Below are 19214 nucleotides of genomic sequence, written 5' to 3' on the forward strand. Positions count from 1 at the left end.
CACAATTAGCAGTAAAGAGATGAACTTCATAACTGACCTGCATACCCCACAATGTAGAGTCCATGAGGTTGGAAACTATTCATTTTGATTAAAAAGACCAGAATTTCTATTTTTGAGAGCAGAGAGCAGCCAGTTCTCATGTCTCAGTGAACAGTAAGCTCGTATACTAATTCCTCTTCCTTTGTTAGCGATGTTGGATGGGAACACAATACCAGGTGAGGGAGTGTTAATTTAAACACACGTTCGCAGGCTGCTTCTGTTGGGCCAGGCACTGCTTTCAACAATTTAAAAATATAAACTCATGGAATACTTATAAGAATCCTGTGAGGTAGAGACCATAATGACTATCCCCATCTTACAGATGAGGAAGCCGAGGTCATTATGGAGTGTCAGTAACTTGTACAAGGTCACACAGCTGGCGGACAGTAGAATTAGGGTTCCAACCCCTCTAGAGTGCATGCTGCAAGGGTGAGTGGCTCTGACAAGCACCACACTGGTACCTACCCAGATCCAAAGGATGCTCTATAGAAGCCAGAGAAATTCAGAAAGGAGGAAGTGAGATTTGGAAAGCCAGGAAAATGGGAAGAAGTTTTGAAATGGTGGAGTATGATCTTATGGCATTTAGATGATACGAATCATTGGGATTGAACCAAGGAGAGTCAGTAAGAGCAGAATTGAAATGGTGCCAGCAGCCCATCCTTCTTTTCAAAGGCCATAATCCCAGAGTGCAAGAGAGAAGATTAAGTATTGCTAATGCAGTGCCCTCGGCTGTCCCGGATCTGTCTCTTCTCTCAACATTGTTTGGACGGAGCAGACTCAGGGACGCCCCTTCTTCCAGCCTCCGACCCCTCCCCAACCTCTTTTCCAGTCACCACCTTCAGAACCACCTCAGCCATCCTCAGCCTCCAAGACCAGCCTACACTGCATCTCTACCTGAACTCCTTATTGCTGAACAACCATGAGCTCCCAACTCCATCAGAATGATTCCACCGAAGGGGAGGCTGTCCTCACCGCCTGGCCTGCATCTGCAGGCTCCCACCTACCTCTCTCTGGGCTTCTTTTTCTCCTGGGTGTGGGTCACTTCTTCCATGAGTTGGCTGAGAAGAAACGCGAGGGCGCTGAGCGGCTCTTAAAGTTGCAAAACCAGCGCATTCTCTCCAGGACTTGCTGAAGCCTCCCCAAGATGAGTGGGTAAAACTCAGGACGCCATGGAAGCCGCCCTGGCCTTGGAGAGGAGCCTGACCAGGCCCTTTGGGAGCTGCAGGCCCTGGTTCTACTCACGCAGCCACTCAGCTTTGTGACTTCCGGGAGAACCACTTCCTGGGTGAGGAGGTGAAACTCATCAAGAAGATGGGCCACACCTGGCTCATCTCCGCAGCTGGCCGGCCCTGAATGTATACTGGCTGAGGCTCACTGTCAAGCATGCCTAGAAGCCTTTGGGGCCCAGAGACCTTGGAGGGGCCCCTCTGCATTCCTCTGGTGTCTGGCTTTTGCCTGAGCCTCTCCCGGAAACTGCTAGGCAACCTTTCACCACCCTGGAGACCTCTCCCATGCATTGGACCAAATGAAACAATAAAACTTTTTTGCATAAAAACAAACAAACAAACAAACAAACAAACAAACAAACTGTGTCATTGCCATGTTGGCAATAGATGGGAGAGGTTATTACTTAGATTTGCTTATCTATCCATGGCTCAGTATACCCCCAAAATGATGAAATGCAACATCGGCATATCCACCTCGCACATACAATCCTTCAAACAGGTCATAAAGAGGTACTAGATTCTAATCAGGGGCCTAACGATTGTAACACAGACTTGAAAACTGATAAAATATCGAGTATAAACACGTGTTGGGAAGGGACATGGGGTTCCCCAGGTGTGAATGAAGAAGCCCTATTGCCCCAAATATGTTGCTAGTCCCACCTACTGCTCTTCCTGCCTCAAAGATTGCCAGTCTTCTGGCATTTCCTCCTTTTTTTCACTATATTGCAAAGGACATAAAAGTAATACCTTAGCCTCCTTCTCAACTTAATCTTCTCCCAACGTGGTCAACGCAACTATATGATCGCTTCCACTCGTACCAAGACAATAATTCTTCACTATCATGACATTAGACTACTTGCCAATAGAGCAATAAACAGCAAGGGAGGTAACCGTGTGGCTTTCTGCCTATTGAATCAGATGTTTAACCAAACAACACACAGGAGCTTAGAATATACTGGGGGAAATCGTGCAATAAAGTTATGTGTTAAAATTGTCCTTGTGGTTCAGTGTTCAGAGTGTTGGTCCAAAGACCAAAGGGTCGGCGGTTCAAGTCCTGGTCAAGGGCATGTATCTGGGTTGCATGTTTCATCCCTGTGCCAGTTGGGGAGTGTGCAGGCTGTGTCTCTCTCCCATCGATTCTCTCTCTCTCTCTCTCTCTCTCTCTCTCTCTCATTGCTTTTAAAAAGAAACAAAACATGAAAACAAAATGAATGCTACCAATGTGCTGAAATTCTTGGACTTTGTGGTGTTGTCTATTTTGAGTTTACAAAAAGAAAAATCAGTGCTGTCCTACAGACAGGAACGTACAGTACGCTGTTTCCACAGACCCCTAAGGACTGCCGTCGGGTGAGAGACAGTCACAGGGACATGCAGTCAGAGCTATTCCCGTGAGAACCTCCTGGTTGAGGAAGAACCTCACCCAACTCAAGAAGTTGTTAAAGATTAGAATTTTTTTTAAAATCAGTTTTGGATCCAGTTTTCAACTTCTCTACGGAAAGTGGCACAAATATCTATCACGGAAATAACTCAAAAAATGATTGTGAAATCATTCATGTAAATTTACAGATATTGTAAAACTCTTTGAACTTCGATATCTACCGAGTTACCCCAGTCAACTAGCTTCCCGGTACTGTCACTTAAATTCAGAGCCACACTTGCTAACGGCTCCTGAAGCAGATTTAACCCTGAACACCAGCGCTGGACCATCTGTGCTAACGCACCCCGGGGAGGCCCACCATGCTGTTCCTAGTCCAGGTCATCCTCACCCTGTGGGTCTCCTGGGCTCGTGGACAAGGTGAGTTGAAACTGATGGGAAGATTTAGCTCCTTCTTAAGTAGGATTGGACCTTTTTCATTTGTTTTTACTTTTTAAAAAATCCTCACCGAGGGTGCATTTTCCTATGATCTTTAGGGAAAGAGTGCAAAGGAGGGAGAAGGGGGAGAGAGAGAGACATTGATGTGAGAGACACATGGACTGGTTTCCTCTCACACAAGCCCCAACCAGGGCCCGGGATGGAAACTGCCACCGAGACATGTGCCCTTGACCAGGAGTTGATCCCACCGGCTAGGGTATTTGAGGGTCATTTACGAAAACTTTGGTCTCTGCATTCAGTAAGAGAAAATCTCTCACAATAAGTCATTTTCAGGAATGATGAAAAGTACCAAGACCGGCTAAATAAAAACCACCTTAAGTCCAATTCAACCATCCCTGTGCAAACTGGATGTTTCCATTGATTCACAACATAGAGTGCCAATACTGAATTATTATTCGTCTTCCAAATTTAAATGATGGCTTCTAACAGTAGGAAAAATGTGGCCTCACACGTTTGTACAATCTCAGCTGTTACTATCATGGATAGAGGCACCTGCCCTGGCAATGTTTGAACAGCGCCGTTTGCTTTAATGGAGATGATGAGAGTAGGGAATTACAGTTTGTCAAAGGATTTATGCCCACTGCTTGAAAGCAGCCACCAGAAGTTCTTCTATTCTTAACTAATTTAACAAAATTTTCCCAACAGTATTCAGTTGGTTTTAGTGAAACATGTGTTTTTATATGTGTCTCACAGCTTTTGACTTCATACATTGGTGTTAAGTATGTCTGTACTGTGAAGTGAAAACTAAGATATGTAGGCAGGAGTACAATGGGAATATGAAAATATGATAGATATAGCATATTACAGTGAGAGAAAAACAAAAGTATATATTTATTGATTTCAGAGAGGAAGGGAGAGGGTGAGAGAGTTAGAAACATCAATGATGAGAGAGAATAATTGATAGGCTCCCTCCTTCACCCTCCCCCACACTGGGATCAAGCTCCAAACCTGGATTTGTGCCCTCAGTGGCAATCACACCCTGACCTCCTTGTTCAGAGGTCATGCTCAACCTGAGCCACACCGGCCAGGCAAAAATAAACATATTTAAGGCTCATTTGAGGTTCCTGTGCATTAACATCACACACTGCATACGGCAGACATATTTTACTTGGCGCTGCACTAAGCGGTCACATATGTTTTCTATTAGTTATAATATAATCTTTGGTAATATACATGTTAGGACAGGGTGCTCCTTTGAATGCCCTTTTGCTCTTTGGAAAGAAGAAAGAAAAGACATTCACTGATTCTCGTGTCCTTGATGATTTTAATGTAATTTCATATATATTTCACATGTCCCTTTACTTTTCAAAATCAGCATGTGACCCTCCAAGAATTGTAAAGGGACATATTTCACATGTCCCTTTACTTTTCAAAATCAGCATGTGACCCTCCAAGAATTGTATATGCTCCTGTCAGCAAACTTCGTTGCTGACAGGAGCATATACAGACTGGGAGACACAATCACATACTCCTGTAAAAGTGGCTTTTACCCTTCCTCCCGGGGAAATACAACAAAATGTACTGCCATAGGCTGGGATCCTCCTCCAAGATGTGGCTGTAAGTTCCCTCCATATCTTGACCTGCTTCTTAATTCTGCAATTACTTCTCTTAAACTTAAAAATAAGGGGGATCTGCCTGGCTGGCATGGCTCAGTGTTTGAGTATTGACCTATGAACCAAGAGGTCACCATTCAATTCCCCGTCAGGGCATATGCTCTGATGCACATTCTCTGACTCCTCATCTCATCCTGTGTCACAGCTGGTCCTTGCTCACCAGCCCCATCATTATTCAATTCACTGAGAGTTTATCAGTTATCTCCTCATAAATCCATAATGTTCTAAGATAGTTGATGTAGGCAGGCCCACGTGGCTCACTGTTTGAGCATTTACTTATGAACTAGGAAGCGACAGTATGATTCCCAGTCAGGGCACATGCAGGATCACAGGACCGAATCTCCAATAGGGGGCAGACTGGAGGTAGCCAATCAATGACTCTCATCATTGATGTTTCTATCTCTCAACCCCTATTCATTTCTCTCTGAAATCAATAAAAACATAGTTACTTTAAGATGTTGGTTGTAATTATGGGAAACAGATTTAGCCAGAAGCAGAAAATATCAAATGCACATAGTGTCTGTGGCCTGTGTGGACAAATAAGAATTTGGATGTAAGAAGTTTGGTCTCGATCATGACCTGTATGCCCATCTCCTCAGGCTTTCAATACCACCATCCCCACGTTGCCCTTTTGGTAAATGTAAAATTATTCAATGTAATTGAGTCAAGATGGCTAACATTTTCAAGTTATAAGAAAAACATTATAGAGTAGACATTGGTTTGGTGTGTATCTATAATGCTAGAGTATAATTATTGCCTGATATATACTTTATAAGATTTACTGAAAAGTCTAAGTTGTTGCTTTTTCAGAACCAATTTATTCTAGCCCACCCAGCTATGGCAATGCCATCCTCATAGGCCAGCCGAAGAGCTCATACAAGTCAGGAGAACAAGTGACTTACAGATGTCCAGACTATTACCAAATGGATGGATCCAATGCTGTACAGTGTAGGGGCGGCAGTTGGATAGGAAGACCCACATGCAAAAGCATATTGGTGAATGGCTTCTAGCATCATTAACAATAGACATCGGTTCTGGTGCAGGCCAGATGGAGGAAGGTTTAGGCCTCACATAGACGAATGGGATGTGTATCAATGGTGGGCATTGGAGCCCCAGAGCCCTCACAGTGTGACCCCTGACACAGCCGTGTCAGCATCTCAGGGAATTGGCAGAAAGTCAAATGCAAACTCAGAGGCTCACTCAGACTCAGCCTCCGAAACTCAGGGATTGTGACCCCGAAAAACATTTGGTAGCAACTGAAGTGTTTCTTAAGTTATGTGCTACTTTTGGATGATATATTTCCTCAGGCATGCAAAACAAAAGCAAAAAATAAATAAATTACATCATTACATCAAACTAAAAAGTTTTTTACAGCGTAATCATCATTTTCATTGGCCTAAAAATTTCTATTAACCTTTGAGGGAAGATGGGAAAAATTTTTAAGATATAAAAGTTTAACTCCTACCAAAAAAATTGCTTTATCTTCTTTTTTCAATCTTGCAAGTAAATATGTGAAGATTTTCAGTCTCACTTGTGTCTAAATGATCGCTGCCATAGAGAACCATTTTTTCCCTATTCATTCAGATCCCTCCTGTGGCAGCCCTCCCCCAGTGCAAAATACCTTTATACCAGATGAGAAGCCCAGGTATCGACATGGGGACACAGCACATTATCAATGCAGGCACCCTTTGGGCCTCTTCGGGAATGCAGTGGTGACATGCCTAAGTGGGAAGTGGACAGACCCACCTGAGTGCAAGGGTAGGGTGTCTCATTCTCCCCTCCCAGTGTCTGTGCAGCTTCTGTAAGCACTTGGTTACTCTGCTCCTGTCCAGCTGGCCTTCATTTGGTTACTCAGGTTTGTTGCTCTATCGTTTCCTGTAAATGGGTTTGGGGCCGGGAGGAGGTGAGTGTAGCTCCCACCTACTCCGCAGCTCCCTTAAAGTCCACTGCTCACTCAATAAATCAAACCATGTCCTCTCTTAGATTCCACAGGAAAATGTGGGCCCCCTCCCGTTATTGACAATGGAGACATTACCACGTATCCATCAGCAGTCTACGCTCCCGGGTCTTCAGTGGAGTATCAGTGCCAGGCCTACTATGAACTTGAGGGAAACAGGAGAATAACGTGCCGTGATGGAGCGTGGTCTGAACCACCCAAATGCTTGGGTAAGTCCTTTAATATCCTCCTAGGCCCTGGGAAAGCCGTGTAATGAATGCCATGTTTGCTGCTTACAACAGAACCTGCATGGACTGTCACCTCTTCTGCTGACCACCAAATAGTCATGGCTGAGGGTATAAAGTCTGAAAAATTCTTGAGCAACAACAGCAAGAAACTATCATTTTTCTTCATTGTAATTTATGTTCCCCATCACCACTTATGCCCCCTCCACCCTCTCCACCTCCACCACCCCCTTCAAGCAGTCTTTAATGAAAGCCCTTCATAGCATCGTGTACATTGTGAATGTTGATTATAGCATACAGTGATCACACATTCCACAGAGTACCCCATTTTTACATCATTGATAGTTTACAATGAGTTATAGCAGCATGGTGGATTTTCAATGAAGTGGTTTGCAAAAGGGTTTGAGAATAAATTCCTGGATCTGTGTAGAAGATTCTACATGAGAGTGTAAAATTCTGTGGAAAGTATTTGTATACTACCTAAAGTTTTATGTTCCTTTTTTTTAAACCTTCAGATCCATGTGTAATATCAGAAGAAGCCATGGGACAACATAACATAGCGTTGAAATGGTCAGATGCGAAAAAACTTTATTCTAGAACAAACGATTATGTTGAATTTAGGTGTCGACCTGGCTATCGTGCAGTGTCATCAGCATCTGCATTCCGAGCACAATGTCGAGAAGGGAAAGTGGAGTATCCCACTTGTGCGTAAAATGAGAGCTATGTGGCAGTTTTCACATTAAAATACCCGACTTCATTAATGTTTTAATATTAATCTAATTCTCCTCAATTTATTTCTCTAGTTGGGGATAACTTCCTTCTATTCATTCATTAGAATTCCAGTTAAAAGCCAGGTGGAAGTTGTCATTGTAATCTGAGACCAACGCACCACTTCTCATAAGCATCTCATTAAAATGTGATAAACCAACATGCCATGTGTTCTGTTCATATCTCTCTGGCCAGAAATCATATGCCATCTCTTCCCCCTCTGTTTCCCCCCACCACCCTCCTAACGTTCTCAGCTTTCTCCAGGACTGTGGGGACATTTTGAGACTCTTATTTCAGAGGAAAGGATAAAAAATGCTTGTCTCCATCTTCACCTTAAAATCACTTCACAAACACGTCAAAACAAACCGTGGCATAGAAAGGGAGTGGACTGACAATTCTCAGGGGGGAAGAGGGTGTGAGGGGTGCGGGAAGAGATTGAACAAATATCTTACACCTATGGATGAAGACAGTGGCATCTGGGGAAGGGGGATCAGATGGAGGGGAGCTATGGCGGGGGGGAAAGAGGAACACCTGTAATAATCTGAACAATAAAGATTTGGAAAAAAGGAGAGTGTTTGAGAATTCAAACATATTTGTATTAAAATGTCATACTTTAACCACAATTAGCAGTAATGGGATGAACCTCATAACTGACCTTCATACCCCACAATGTAGAGTCCATGAGGTTGGAAACTATTCATTTTGATTAAAAAGACCAGAATTTCTATTTTTGAGAGCAGAGAGCAGCCAGTTCTCATGTCTCAGTGAATAGTAAGCTCGTATACTAATTCCTTCTTCCTTTGTTAGCGATGTTGGATGGGAACACAATATCAGGTGAGGGAGTGTTAATTTAAACACACATGCACAGGCTGCATCTTTTGGGCCAGGCACTGCTTTCAACAATTTAAAAATATAAACTCATGGAATACTTATAAGAATCCTGTGAGGTAGAGACCATAATGGCTATCCCCATCTTACAGATGAGGAAGCCGAGGTCGTCTTGGGAGTGTCAGTAACTTGTACAAGGTCACACAGCTGGCGGACAGTAGAATTAGGTTCCAACCCTCTAGAGTGCATGCTGCAAGGGTGAGTGGCTCTGAGAAGCACCACACTGGTACCTACCAAGATCCAAAGGATGCTCTATAGAAGCCAGAGAAATTCAGAAAGGAGGAAGTGAGATTTGGAAAGCCAGGAAAATGGGAAGAAGTTTTGAAATGGTGGAGTATGATCTTAGGGCATTTAGATGATATGAATCATTGGGATTGAACCCAGGAGAGAGTCAGTAAGACCAGAATTGAAATGGTGTCAGCAGCCCATCCTTCTTTTCAAAGGCCAAAATTCTAGACAGCAAGAGAGAAGATTAAGTGTTGCTAATGCAGTGCCCTCGGCTCTCCCAGATCTGTCCCTTCTCTCAACAGTGTTTGGACGGAGCAGACTCAGGGACGCCCCTTCTTCCAGCCTCTGACCCCTCCCCAACCTCTTTTCCAGTCACCACCTTCAGAACCACCTCAGCCATCCTCAGCCTCCAAGACCAGCCTACACTGCATCTCTACCTGAACTCCTTATTGCTGAACAACCATGAGCTTCCAACTCCACAGAATTATTCCAACGAAGGGGAGGCTGCCCTCACCGCCTGGCCTGCATCTGCAGGCTCCCACCTACCTCTCTCTGGGCTTCTTTTTCTCCTGGGTGTGGGTCACTTCTTCCATGAGTTGGCTGAGAAGAAACGCGAGGGCGCTGAGCGGCTCTTACAGTTGCAAAACCAGCACATTCTCTCCAGGACATGCTGAAGCCTCCCCAAGATGAGTGGGCAAAACTCAGGATGCCATGGAAGGCGCCCTGGACTTGGAGAGGAGCCTGACCAGGCCCTTTGGGAGCTGCGGACCCTGGTTCTACCCAAGCAGCCCCTCAGCTCTGTGACTTCCGGGAGAACCACTTCCTGGGTGAGGAGGTGAAAGTCATCAAGAAGATGGGCCACACCTGGCTCACCTCCACAGCTGGCTGGCCCTGAGGCTGTGCTGGCTGAGGCTCACTCTCAAGAATGCCTAAGAGCCTTTGGGGCCCAGAGACCTTGGAGGGGCCCCTCTGCATTCCTCTGGTGTCTGGCTTTTGCCTGAGCCTCTCCCGGAAACTGCTAGGCAACCTTTCACCACCCTTGAGACCTCTCCCATACATTAGACCAAATAAAACAATAAGACTTTTTGCAGAAAAAAAAAGAAAAGAAAACAAACAAACCAACTATGTCATTGCCATGTTGGCAATAGATGGGAGAGGTTATTACTTAGATTTGCTTATCTACCCATGGCTCAGTATACCCCCAAAATGATGAAATGCAACATCTGCATATCCACCTAGCACATACAATATTTCAATCAGGTCATAAAGAGGTACTAGATTCTAATCAGGGTCCTAGGTATTGTAACACAGACTTGAAAACTGATAAAATATCGAGTATAATCACGTGTCTGGAAGGGACAGTGGGGTTCCCCAGGTGTGAATGAAGAAGCCCTGTTGCCCCAAATATGTGGCCAGTCCCACCGACTGCTCCTCCTGCCTCAAAGCTTGCCAGTCTTCTGGCATTGCCTGCTCTTTCCCACTATATTGCAGAGGACATAAAAGCAGCATGTTAGCCTCCTTCTCAACTTAATCTTCTCCCAAAGTTGTCAACGCAACTATATCATCGCTTACGCTTGTACCAAGATAATAATTCTTCACTATCATGAGGTTAGACTACTTGCCAATAGTGCAATAAACAGCAAGGGAGGTAACCGTGTGGCTTTCTGCATATTCAATCGGATGTTTAACCAAACAAAACACACGAGCTTAGAATACACCGAGGGATATCGTACAATAAAGTCATGAGTTAAAATTGTCCTTGTGGTTCAGTGGTCAGAGTGTTGGTCCAAGGACCAAAGAGTCTGTGGTTCAAGTCCTGGTCAAGGGCATGTATCTGGGTTGCATGTTTCATCCCTGTGCCAGTTGGGGAGTGTGCAGGCTGAGTCTCTCTCCCATCAATTCTCTCTCTCTCTCTTTCTCTCTCTCTCTCTCTCTCTCTCTCTCTCATTGCTTCTAAAAAGAAACAAAACATTAAAAAAAATTGAATGCTAACAATGTGCTGAAATTCTTGCACTTTGTGGTGTTGTCTATTGTGAGTTTACAAAAAGAAAAATCAGTGCTGTCCCACAGACAGGAGCGTACAGTACGCTGTGTCCACAGACCCCTAAGGACTGCCCTCCGGTGAGAGACAGTCACAGGGACAGGCAGTCAGAGCTATTCCCATGAGAACATCCTGGTTGAGAAAGAACCTCACCCATTCTCAAGAAGTCGTTAAAGATTAGAGTTTTATATCACTTTTGGATTCAGTTTTCAACTTATATAAGGAAAGTGGCACAAATACCTATCACGGAAGTAACTCAAAAATGATTGTGAAATCATTCTTGCAAATTTACAGATATTGCAAAACTCTTTGGACTTTGTTATCTACCGAGTGACCCCAGACAACTAGCTTCCTGGTACTGCCACTTAAATTCAGAGCCACACTTGGTAACGGCTCCTGAAGCAGACTTAACCCCAACAGCAGCGCTGGATGATCTGTGCTATCTGAGCCCCACCATGCTGTTCCTAGTCCAGGTCATCCTCACCCTGTGGGTCTCCTGGGCTCGTGGACAAGGTGAGTTGACACTGACGGGAATATTTGGCTCCTTCTTAAGTAGCACTTTGCACTTTTTCATTTGTTCTCACTTTTTAAAAAATCCTCTCCTGAGAATATTTTTTCCAATGAACTTTAGGGAACGCGTGCAAGGGAGGGAGAAGGGGGAGAGAGAGAGACATTGATGTGAGAGGGACACATGGACTGGTTGCCTCTCACACAAGCCCCAACCAGGGTCCAGGATGGAAACTGCCACCGAGATATGTGCCCTTGACCCAGAGTTGAACCCACTGGCTAGGACTATTTGAGGGTAATTTACCAAAACCTAATCTCTGCATTCATTAAGGGACAATCTCTGACAATAAATCATTTGCAGGAATGATAAAAAGTACCAAGACCGGCTAAATAAAAACCAATTTTGGCCCAATTCATCCATCCCTGTGCAAACTGGATGTTTCTACTGATTCACAACATGGAGTGCCAATATGGAACTATTGTTCTTATTTCAAATCTTAATGATGGCTTCTAACAGTAGGAAAAATGTGGCCTCACACGTTTGTACAATCTCAGCTGTTACTATTTTAGATAGAGGCACCTGCCCTGGCAATGTTTGAACAGCACCGTTTGCTTTAATGGAGATGATGAGAGTAGGGAATTACAATTTGTCAAGGGATTTATGCCCACTGCTTGAAAGCAGCCACCAGAAGTTCTTCTGTTCTTACCTAATTTAACAAAATTCTCCCAATAGTATTCGGTTGGTCTCTTAGGGAAATGTGTGTTTTTATATGTGTCTCATAGCTTTTGTCTTCATACATTGGTGCTAAGTGTGGTTATACTATGAAGTGAAAACTAGATGTATAGACTGGAATGCAATAGAAACATGAAAATCTGATAGATATAGCATATTAAAATGTGAGAGAATATAAAGTATATATTTATTGATTTCAGAGAGGAAGGGAGAGGGTGAGAGAGTTAGAAACATCAATGATGAGAGGGAATCATTAGTAGGCTCCCTCCTTCACCCCCGCCACCCCCATCCCACTGGGCATCAAGGTCCCAACCTGGATATGTGCCCTCAGTGGCAATCAAACCCTGACCTCCTTGTTCAGAGGTCATGCTCAACCTGAGCCACACCAGCCAGGCAAAAATAAACATATTTACGGCTCATTTGAGGTTCGTGTCGATTAACATCAAACACTGCAGACATATTTTACTTCACACTTGTGTCTAGGAAATCAGCATGTGACCTTCCAGAAATGGCAAGCAGTCACTTCGTTGCTGACAGGAGCGAATACAGACTGAAGCACGTAATCACATACTGCTGTAAAAGTTTTTACCTTCCCACCCGGGGAAATACTGAAAAATGTACTGTCATAGGCTGGGGTCCTCCTCCAAGTTGTGGCTGTAAGTTCCCTCCATATCTTGACCTGCTTCTTAATTCTGCAATTACTTCTCTTAAACTTAAAAATAGAGGGCATCTGCCTGGACAGTGTGGCTCAATGATTTAGTATCAACCAGGAGGTCCCCATTCGATTCCAGATCAGGGCACCTGCCCGGGCTGTGGGCTGATCCCCAGTGGGTAGCGTGCAGGAGGCAGCCAATCCATGATTCTCTCTGTTCATTGATGTTTCTCTTTCTCTCTCTCTCTCCCTCTCCCTTCCTCTCTGAAATCAATTTAAAAAATTAAAAATTAAAAAAATAATGGGGACCTGAGAAGTCCAAATCTTGGCCTCACTGAGAAGGTGAAGCAGAGGCTTCACGGCAGTCTGTGATCTCCAAAGTCTCCAATTCTAATTAAGATCAAAACCACATTTTGGTTAATAAAAACTTTTAATTTTTTGCTATTCAATGTTAAATATGTGTATGTGTATGTACGAATATATATTTCTCTCACTAAAACTCTAATATGTGAATTAGAACACTGGGTAAGAGCACTACCGGTCAACACCGAGTACATTAGATATTGATGTCTGGGTAACAAACGCCCTGAACACACTGCCTCATACAACAGCCCCCCGTGTGTCAGTGTTGGCGGGGTCAGCATTTGGGAGCCGCTTAGCTGCCTGGTTCTGGTCGCTCCCTGCTGCTGCCTGGGGTGCTGCCCAGGGCGTGTGCAGGAGCCTCTGCATCCGTCCACCTGGACATCTCCATCGGAGGCCTGAGTGGAGGGAACCCTCCCCAGAGCGAGTGACCTGAGGGCCCTGGAGGCGCCTCCAGAGCATTGATGACCTGGTCACACACGGTCCCCTCGGCCACGTGAACTCTTCAGAAGAGCGTCCCTAAGTCAGGCCTCACTCAAGGGAGGGGCACGGGGCTCCCTTGTATGAGGGGGATGAATGTGGGGGACATTGTGCACCTTCTAAAGCCATCCCCTGTCACACATGCCCCTCAGTCCACAGGGTATTTTATTCCTGGGGGGTTGCCCCTTTCCCAGTGTTTTCTGTCTCTACAATCTCATTGCTGTTCCTTGTATATCAGTTCATTGTCAAAGGGGCCCCCACTTAAGCTGGATCTTCCATGGGTGACAAAGGAAATGATACACAGAGCAGGTCAATGGCTCAGTGTTCATTCAAGGCCAAGGCCAAATGAATGTGGACAGTCAGGTGCCTTAAAGAGGAGGCCATGACCACATGACACAGACCTCAGTGTGCATAACAATGACAAGAGGAGCGACTATTAATGTAGATAATAGTGACCTAAGAGTTGTATTACTTCCAGGTGCACACTATAATGATTCGGTATTTGTATATATTGTGAAATGATCAGGGAACAAGTGTTATTCACATCATGTGAAGATTATAACCTTTCTTGTCCTAGAAAGCCTAATGCAATGATTGTAATTATGAGCATGTGAGAATATAATTCACCAATGAAACAAGGTACCTCTCATTACGTTTTTATTAAGGTAAAACATTACTTATGCTGTGTTTTCTTTGTTTTACTTGCTAGTTAAGCCCTGTGACTTTCCAGAAATAAAACATGGACGCCTATATAGGGAAGAAGCGCATAGACTATCCTTCCCAGTATCGGTAGGACAATGGTTTTACTATTCCTGTGATGAAAACTATGTGACTGCTTCAGAAGGCGCCTGGGATTACATTACTTGTAAAAAAGATGGATGGACCCCAAAACTGCCCTGCCGCAGTGAGTGAACCTCTCTGTCCTGTGCACGGGGCAATAGTTCAGAGTGGAGAGAGCAACCATGAGCACCGCTAAGCCTGGTGGGAAAAGTAGGTGGGAGGATGAGTTCTCTGAGCAGAAAGACCGATACTGGATTTCTCTTTCATCAAGGTTCTTCATTAGCAGCACGAGAAAGCGAAATAGATTCTACAAGCCTACCTATAGCATTTATACATATTTCAATTGTGGAAACTACAGACAAATACCATTTAATATGGATTCTAAAAACATTTGGTAGCAACTGTCGTGTTTCTTAAGTTATGTGCTACTTTTGGATGCTTATGCATTCTAATTTAAATATTATAAAGATAGTTTTTAATTTCTTTTGACCCCACTTATGTGTTTTTATCATCGTTTTATAATTCTCAGGAAAATGCATTTTCAATTATTTGGAAAATGGACATCGTCCACAATATCCACAAAAATATTTGCAGGGCGCATCTGTAAATGTTAATTGCCATCCTGGCCACATGCTTCAAAACCAGCGGACCTCAATGACCTGTACGGAGAATGGCTGGCACCCTCCTCCCAGATGCATCCGTGTTGGTAAGGAAACTGGTCTAAGAGCCAGTCTGTTCGTGATTGTCTAAGACTCACCTGGAGTAACTGTGACAAAAGGTTTCTATCACCTTCTTATTTTGACAATGGCTCTACTTGGTTTTATTTTTTCAAGTGTGTATGAGTGGCAACACTAGTTTCTTGGTATATAGATAGAAAAATAAGCCTATTGGTAGACATAAATTTTTAAAAAAACAACAGCAAAAGACCACAAAGTGCAACCCTGTAATAATAGTGTCATGCGCAAGATGGCAGATTAGGAGGTTCTGTCATCTTCCCCACAAAGAACAGAGATTGTGACAATCACCCCACATGAGGGGTCTGGGAACCCAGCGAGACGGTTCACACACCATTGGAGCAAAAGGCCCACGCTGGGGCACCGAAGGCTCTGAGAGCAACAATTTCAGCCCCGAGTGACTCCTCCCGAAATGCACCTCTGGGGTGATTGAGGTTGGAGACCTCAAGTCCTACTGCAGGGGTCCTCAAACTTTTTAAACAGGGGGCCAGTTCACTGTCCCTCAGACCGTTGGAGGGCCGGACTATAGTTTAAAAAAAAACTATGAACAAATTCCTATGCACACTGCACATACCTTATTTTGAAGTAAAACAAAACGGCAAAAACACCCGCATGTGGCCCGCGGGCCGTAGTTTGAGGGCGCCTGGCCTACTGGCTTAATGTTCTGTTTTGGAAATCTAGGTTGTTTGGCTCCACTTGATCTATTCAAGACTTGCTTTCCAATGAATAAGGCTGGTTTGCGGAGCCATTACACAGATGAGCTTACTCAGGGTCTGGATGGAGAAGTCCTCTTGGCCTCTGTACTAAGTGATTTGTGGTTAAAGACCTGTTCCCATGTGACTGATGAATATGCATGTTTCCCAGTGCTGTGTGTGCCCTGGAGTCTTGGAATTTGTTGTTTCCTGGTAGTTCTTGCCTCTGGTAGTTGTGCTCTGCCCGTTCTCAGGGGTTCCGCCCTGCACTCTAATGGGATGTGTTCACCAAAGAATCTAGGGATCGCTGTGTAGATTTGCAGAGCTCTCTCCCTCATCCAGGGGTCTTTCCTCTCTGCTTATGGTCATTCAGTGTTTCTCCTATTCCAGTAGGACTGACACGTCTGCTAGGATTTTCCCTTCCCGTGCTGTGATCTGGAAAATTCCCACCTCCCAACACAGCCCGGTTGAGTATGGAGATCCCATGGGTTGACCCTATGTCTCGGGAACCTTAGTTAGGCACTGGCCATGTCTATGTGCCTTACGAGGTCGTTTTCATAGATTTGGCTCCGTTTCCTCATTGTCTGTGTGGCTGGCACCCTCTTCATTGTTCTTTCCGTGTGTTTATCCATTTTGGTGCATATTTTCAATGAGCCACCCTTTGACTCTGTACATTTTCTCTAGTGTTTGGCTTCCAGTTGATTCCTGCTCAGATGTTTCTGTTTTCCAGTTGGTTTTCCTTTATCAGCACAAATGGGGTGTAACTGAAAATGGGAATCGCATATGTTTAACACAGACAGCTTGCTATTTTGACATAAGCACACGTAGTGACATGACCACCAGATGGAGCTGCGTAGCACATCCATCACCTCACATAGGTACCATTGCTTCCCATGGCTGAGAACACTCAGGCTCCACCCTCTTAGCAATATTGAAACCCAATCAGTATAGGAAAGGGCCTGTTGCTAGGAGAGCTCTGACATGCTGCTGGCTTCCAGAATCACGAGACAAACCGATTTTTAGTAATTTCTTACAAGGCATCCTGGGTGTTTCAAATCTGGTTTAGTCCCCCCAAATTTATTCAACATCTAGATTTAACATTTTTGGAAACTCATAACCTACTTTGTCCAACACAATGCTTTGGATGATTAAGAATTTTCCAGGTTTTCACTGACAAATGCCCTTATTTCTCAGGTTGTAATGTGCGAATCCTTAGGAAACTGTTACCTGACCATATGCTCACCTTTTCCTTACGCTCTCTTCCTTTTAGAAACATGTTTAAAGTCAAAGGTAACAATTGAGAATGGATTTATTGCTGACTCTGCGTCTACATATCCCTTAAATAAAATAGCAAAATATAAGTGCAAACAAGGGTATGTAACAGAAGACGGTCACACATCCGGGTATATTACATGTCTCCAGAATGGATGGTCAGCTCAACCCAGATGCATTAGTAAGTCATTCATGACTGTGGTGTCCATTATTTTACTGGCTGTTGAACAAACGTTTACTTTAACTGATTTCTTTTTTGTGGGGTGGTGGAAGCTGGTGTAGGTTTACTTGAAAAAGCTAAATAAGAAATTTGTGAGAAAATACATGTCATTTCTTTTTGTCTTTTACAATGAATTTCTAGCAGGGTAGACATAGTCCATCATTCAGTTCAAGGTTGATCCACCGTAAAACATCCTGCGGTTTGCAAACTGCCCAGGGAGCCTGTGTGTATTCCGCTGTAAGCTCCTCCGTTTGAGCTGAGGTCCTGCCCTGTTGCACCTGTTTTCAGGTGATCAGACTTCCCTCTCAGAGTCTTTGTTCCTAGACCTAAAAGTTAGGTTTTTCAGTGAAATGTGGGCTCGTAGAGCACAGGTGTAGAGGAATGTCACTTGTGTGGTTGATGTGTTCATTTAGGCAGGGGAGGTCCTCTTCTGAGACATCACTTCCTGTGGGAAACCTGCAGGAATGTGCAGTGAGTGGAGACTGAGAAATGCATCTGGACAGAAGCAGAGTCCCTACAGGGAGAGAGCTCTCTGCTTTATGGCCTCAGAGTTTAGGAACATTCCCTACAACTGTTTGCTCGTTTTGTCTTATTCATCCCAAAGCCACGCAGTGGTAGTTTTCATTCACTCTAAGTGAAGTAGATATTTCAAATGCCCATTCCTATTGTTTTCATTGCTTTCCATTTCCATAGGAACCGGACAAAGAAAAAATGATATTGCATCCATATCAGACCCATTTTATATTAAGTTGTGATCAACTATTCATTACAATACTCTTACTAGGAAAGGAAAATAATGTGTCTATTATTTTTATAATTTTATTTTACCTTTTTTAAAAACAATTTAAGGTAGCTGGCTAGAAAGCATGTTATAAAATTGGAGGCAAATTACTTAAACCTTTATTAACATCACTCCTATATAGTGTTAGTGAGAATTAAGACCATTTATTAACATTTTGCTTTCTTGTAAATATATAGAACTATCTTTATATTGGATCGTGATAAGTATAAGAGAATATATAGTCATTAAGAAATATCTTAAAAAGCTAAATTAGCATGTGAACTTTAAAAATTAGTATGCGTTAAAGGAGAATTTTATAGAATGTTTAAAAATTTACTCTCACTGTTGAAAAATATTTTTTTGTTGTTGAACCAGTTCATTTTTTCCTGGCATATATGTCACAACTGCTAATAACTGACATCTACACTCAAAAATGCTATTCTGCTTTGCCACAAAAAGTACAATGCATCTATTATGGCCTATTTTATTTCTAACATGAAATAAATATCTAAGTTTAATTGCATTGAGAAAAATGTTCTTAAAATAAATATTTTGGATGATTTAAGTGATGGTAAAACTGCTGTGTAGAAATACATGTTTTTATTATAAAAAGCCATTTTAGGACAATGATTCATCACTGTTCTCCTTAAGTTATATGTATCTATAATAATAGAAGCATAATATGCTAATTAGACCAGACAACCAAACAACCTTCTGGACCTCCTTCCGGATGAAGCTGGGGCTACGAAGGCCAAGCCTCTTGCACTAATTTTGTACATTGGGCATAATTTATTAGCACATGCTAGTGAAAAAGTGTTTTTTTTATTGGAATGGAACTTACATAATTAAATTGTCCACTAAATAATATTAGAAATCAAATATTCAATTCTACTATGCATTAGAATCTTGTGATATGCCAATATTTGAGGATGCCAGAGCCAAAAGTTATGGCACGTGGTTTAAGCTCAATGACATACTGGCCAATGAATGCCAGCCTGGGCAACTAAAAGAGTTCCCTTTTCCTGCTTTTATCTACACCTGTTATAGGGGTTGAAATACTTACCCTGATCACTCAAAAACTCTTGCATACTAAGAACATTTATGTGTATTAAAAAAACAAGACTGTATTCAAGAAAAACTAAACCT

General features: G+C 43.3%; 1 protein-coding gene across 6 annotated transcripts in view; it reads left to right on the forward strand.

Annotated features, from left to right (window-relative positions):
- The window catches only part of LOC103305043 (complement factor H-related protein 4-like), a 45667-nt gene that overhangs the window by 20623 nt on the left and 5830 nt on the right, over positions 1–19214 (forward strand). For 2 of the 6 annotated variants that reach the window (XM_054713059.1, XM_054713058.1), the window contains 4 exons: positions 6735–6917; positions 14299–14493; positions 17066–17248; positions 18971–19041. In XM_054713059.1, the coding sequence (XP_054569034.1) occupies positions 6735–6917; positions 14299–14493; positions 17066–17248; positions 18971–19041 (632 nt within the window). Of the gene's footprint in view, positions 1–6734; positions 6918–7447; positions 7815–11312; positions 11371–12309; positions 12313–14298; positions 14494–14898; positions 15076–17065; positions 17249–18970; positions 19042–19214 lie in introns of those variants that run through there. The other 4 variants (XM_054713062.1, XM_054713060.1, XM_054713063.1 and 1 more) reach the window with 4 other exon arrangements.

This window comes from Eptesicus fuscus, chromosome 24 (assembly GCF_027574615.1).
Source record: "Eptesicus fuscus isolate TK198812 chromosome 24, DD_ASM_mEF_20220401, whole genome shotgun sequence".
Classification (NCBI taxonomy): Eukaryota; Metazoa; Chordata; class Mammalia; order Chiroptera; family Vespertilionidae; genus Eptesicus; species Eptesicus fuscus.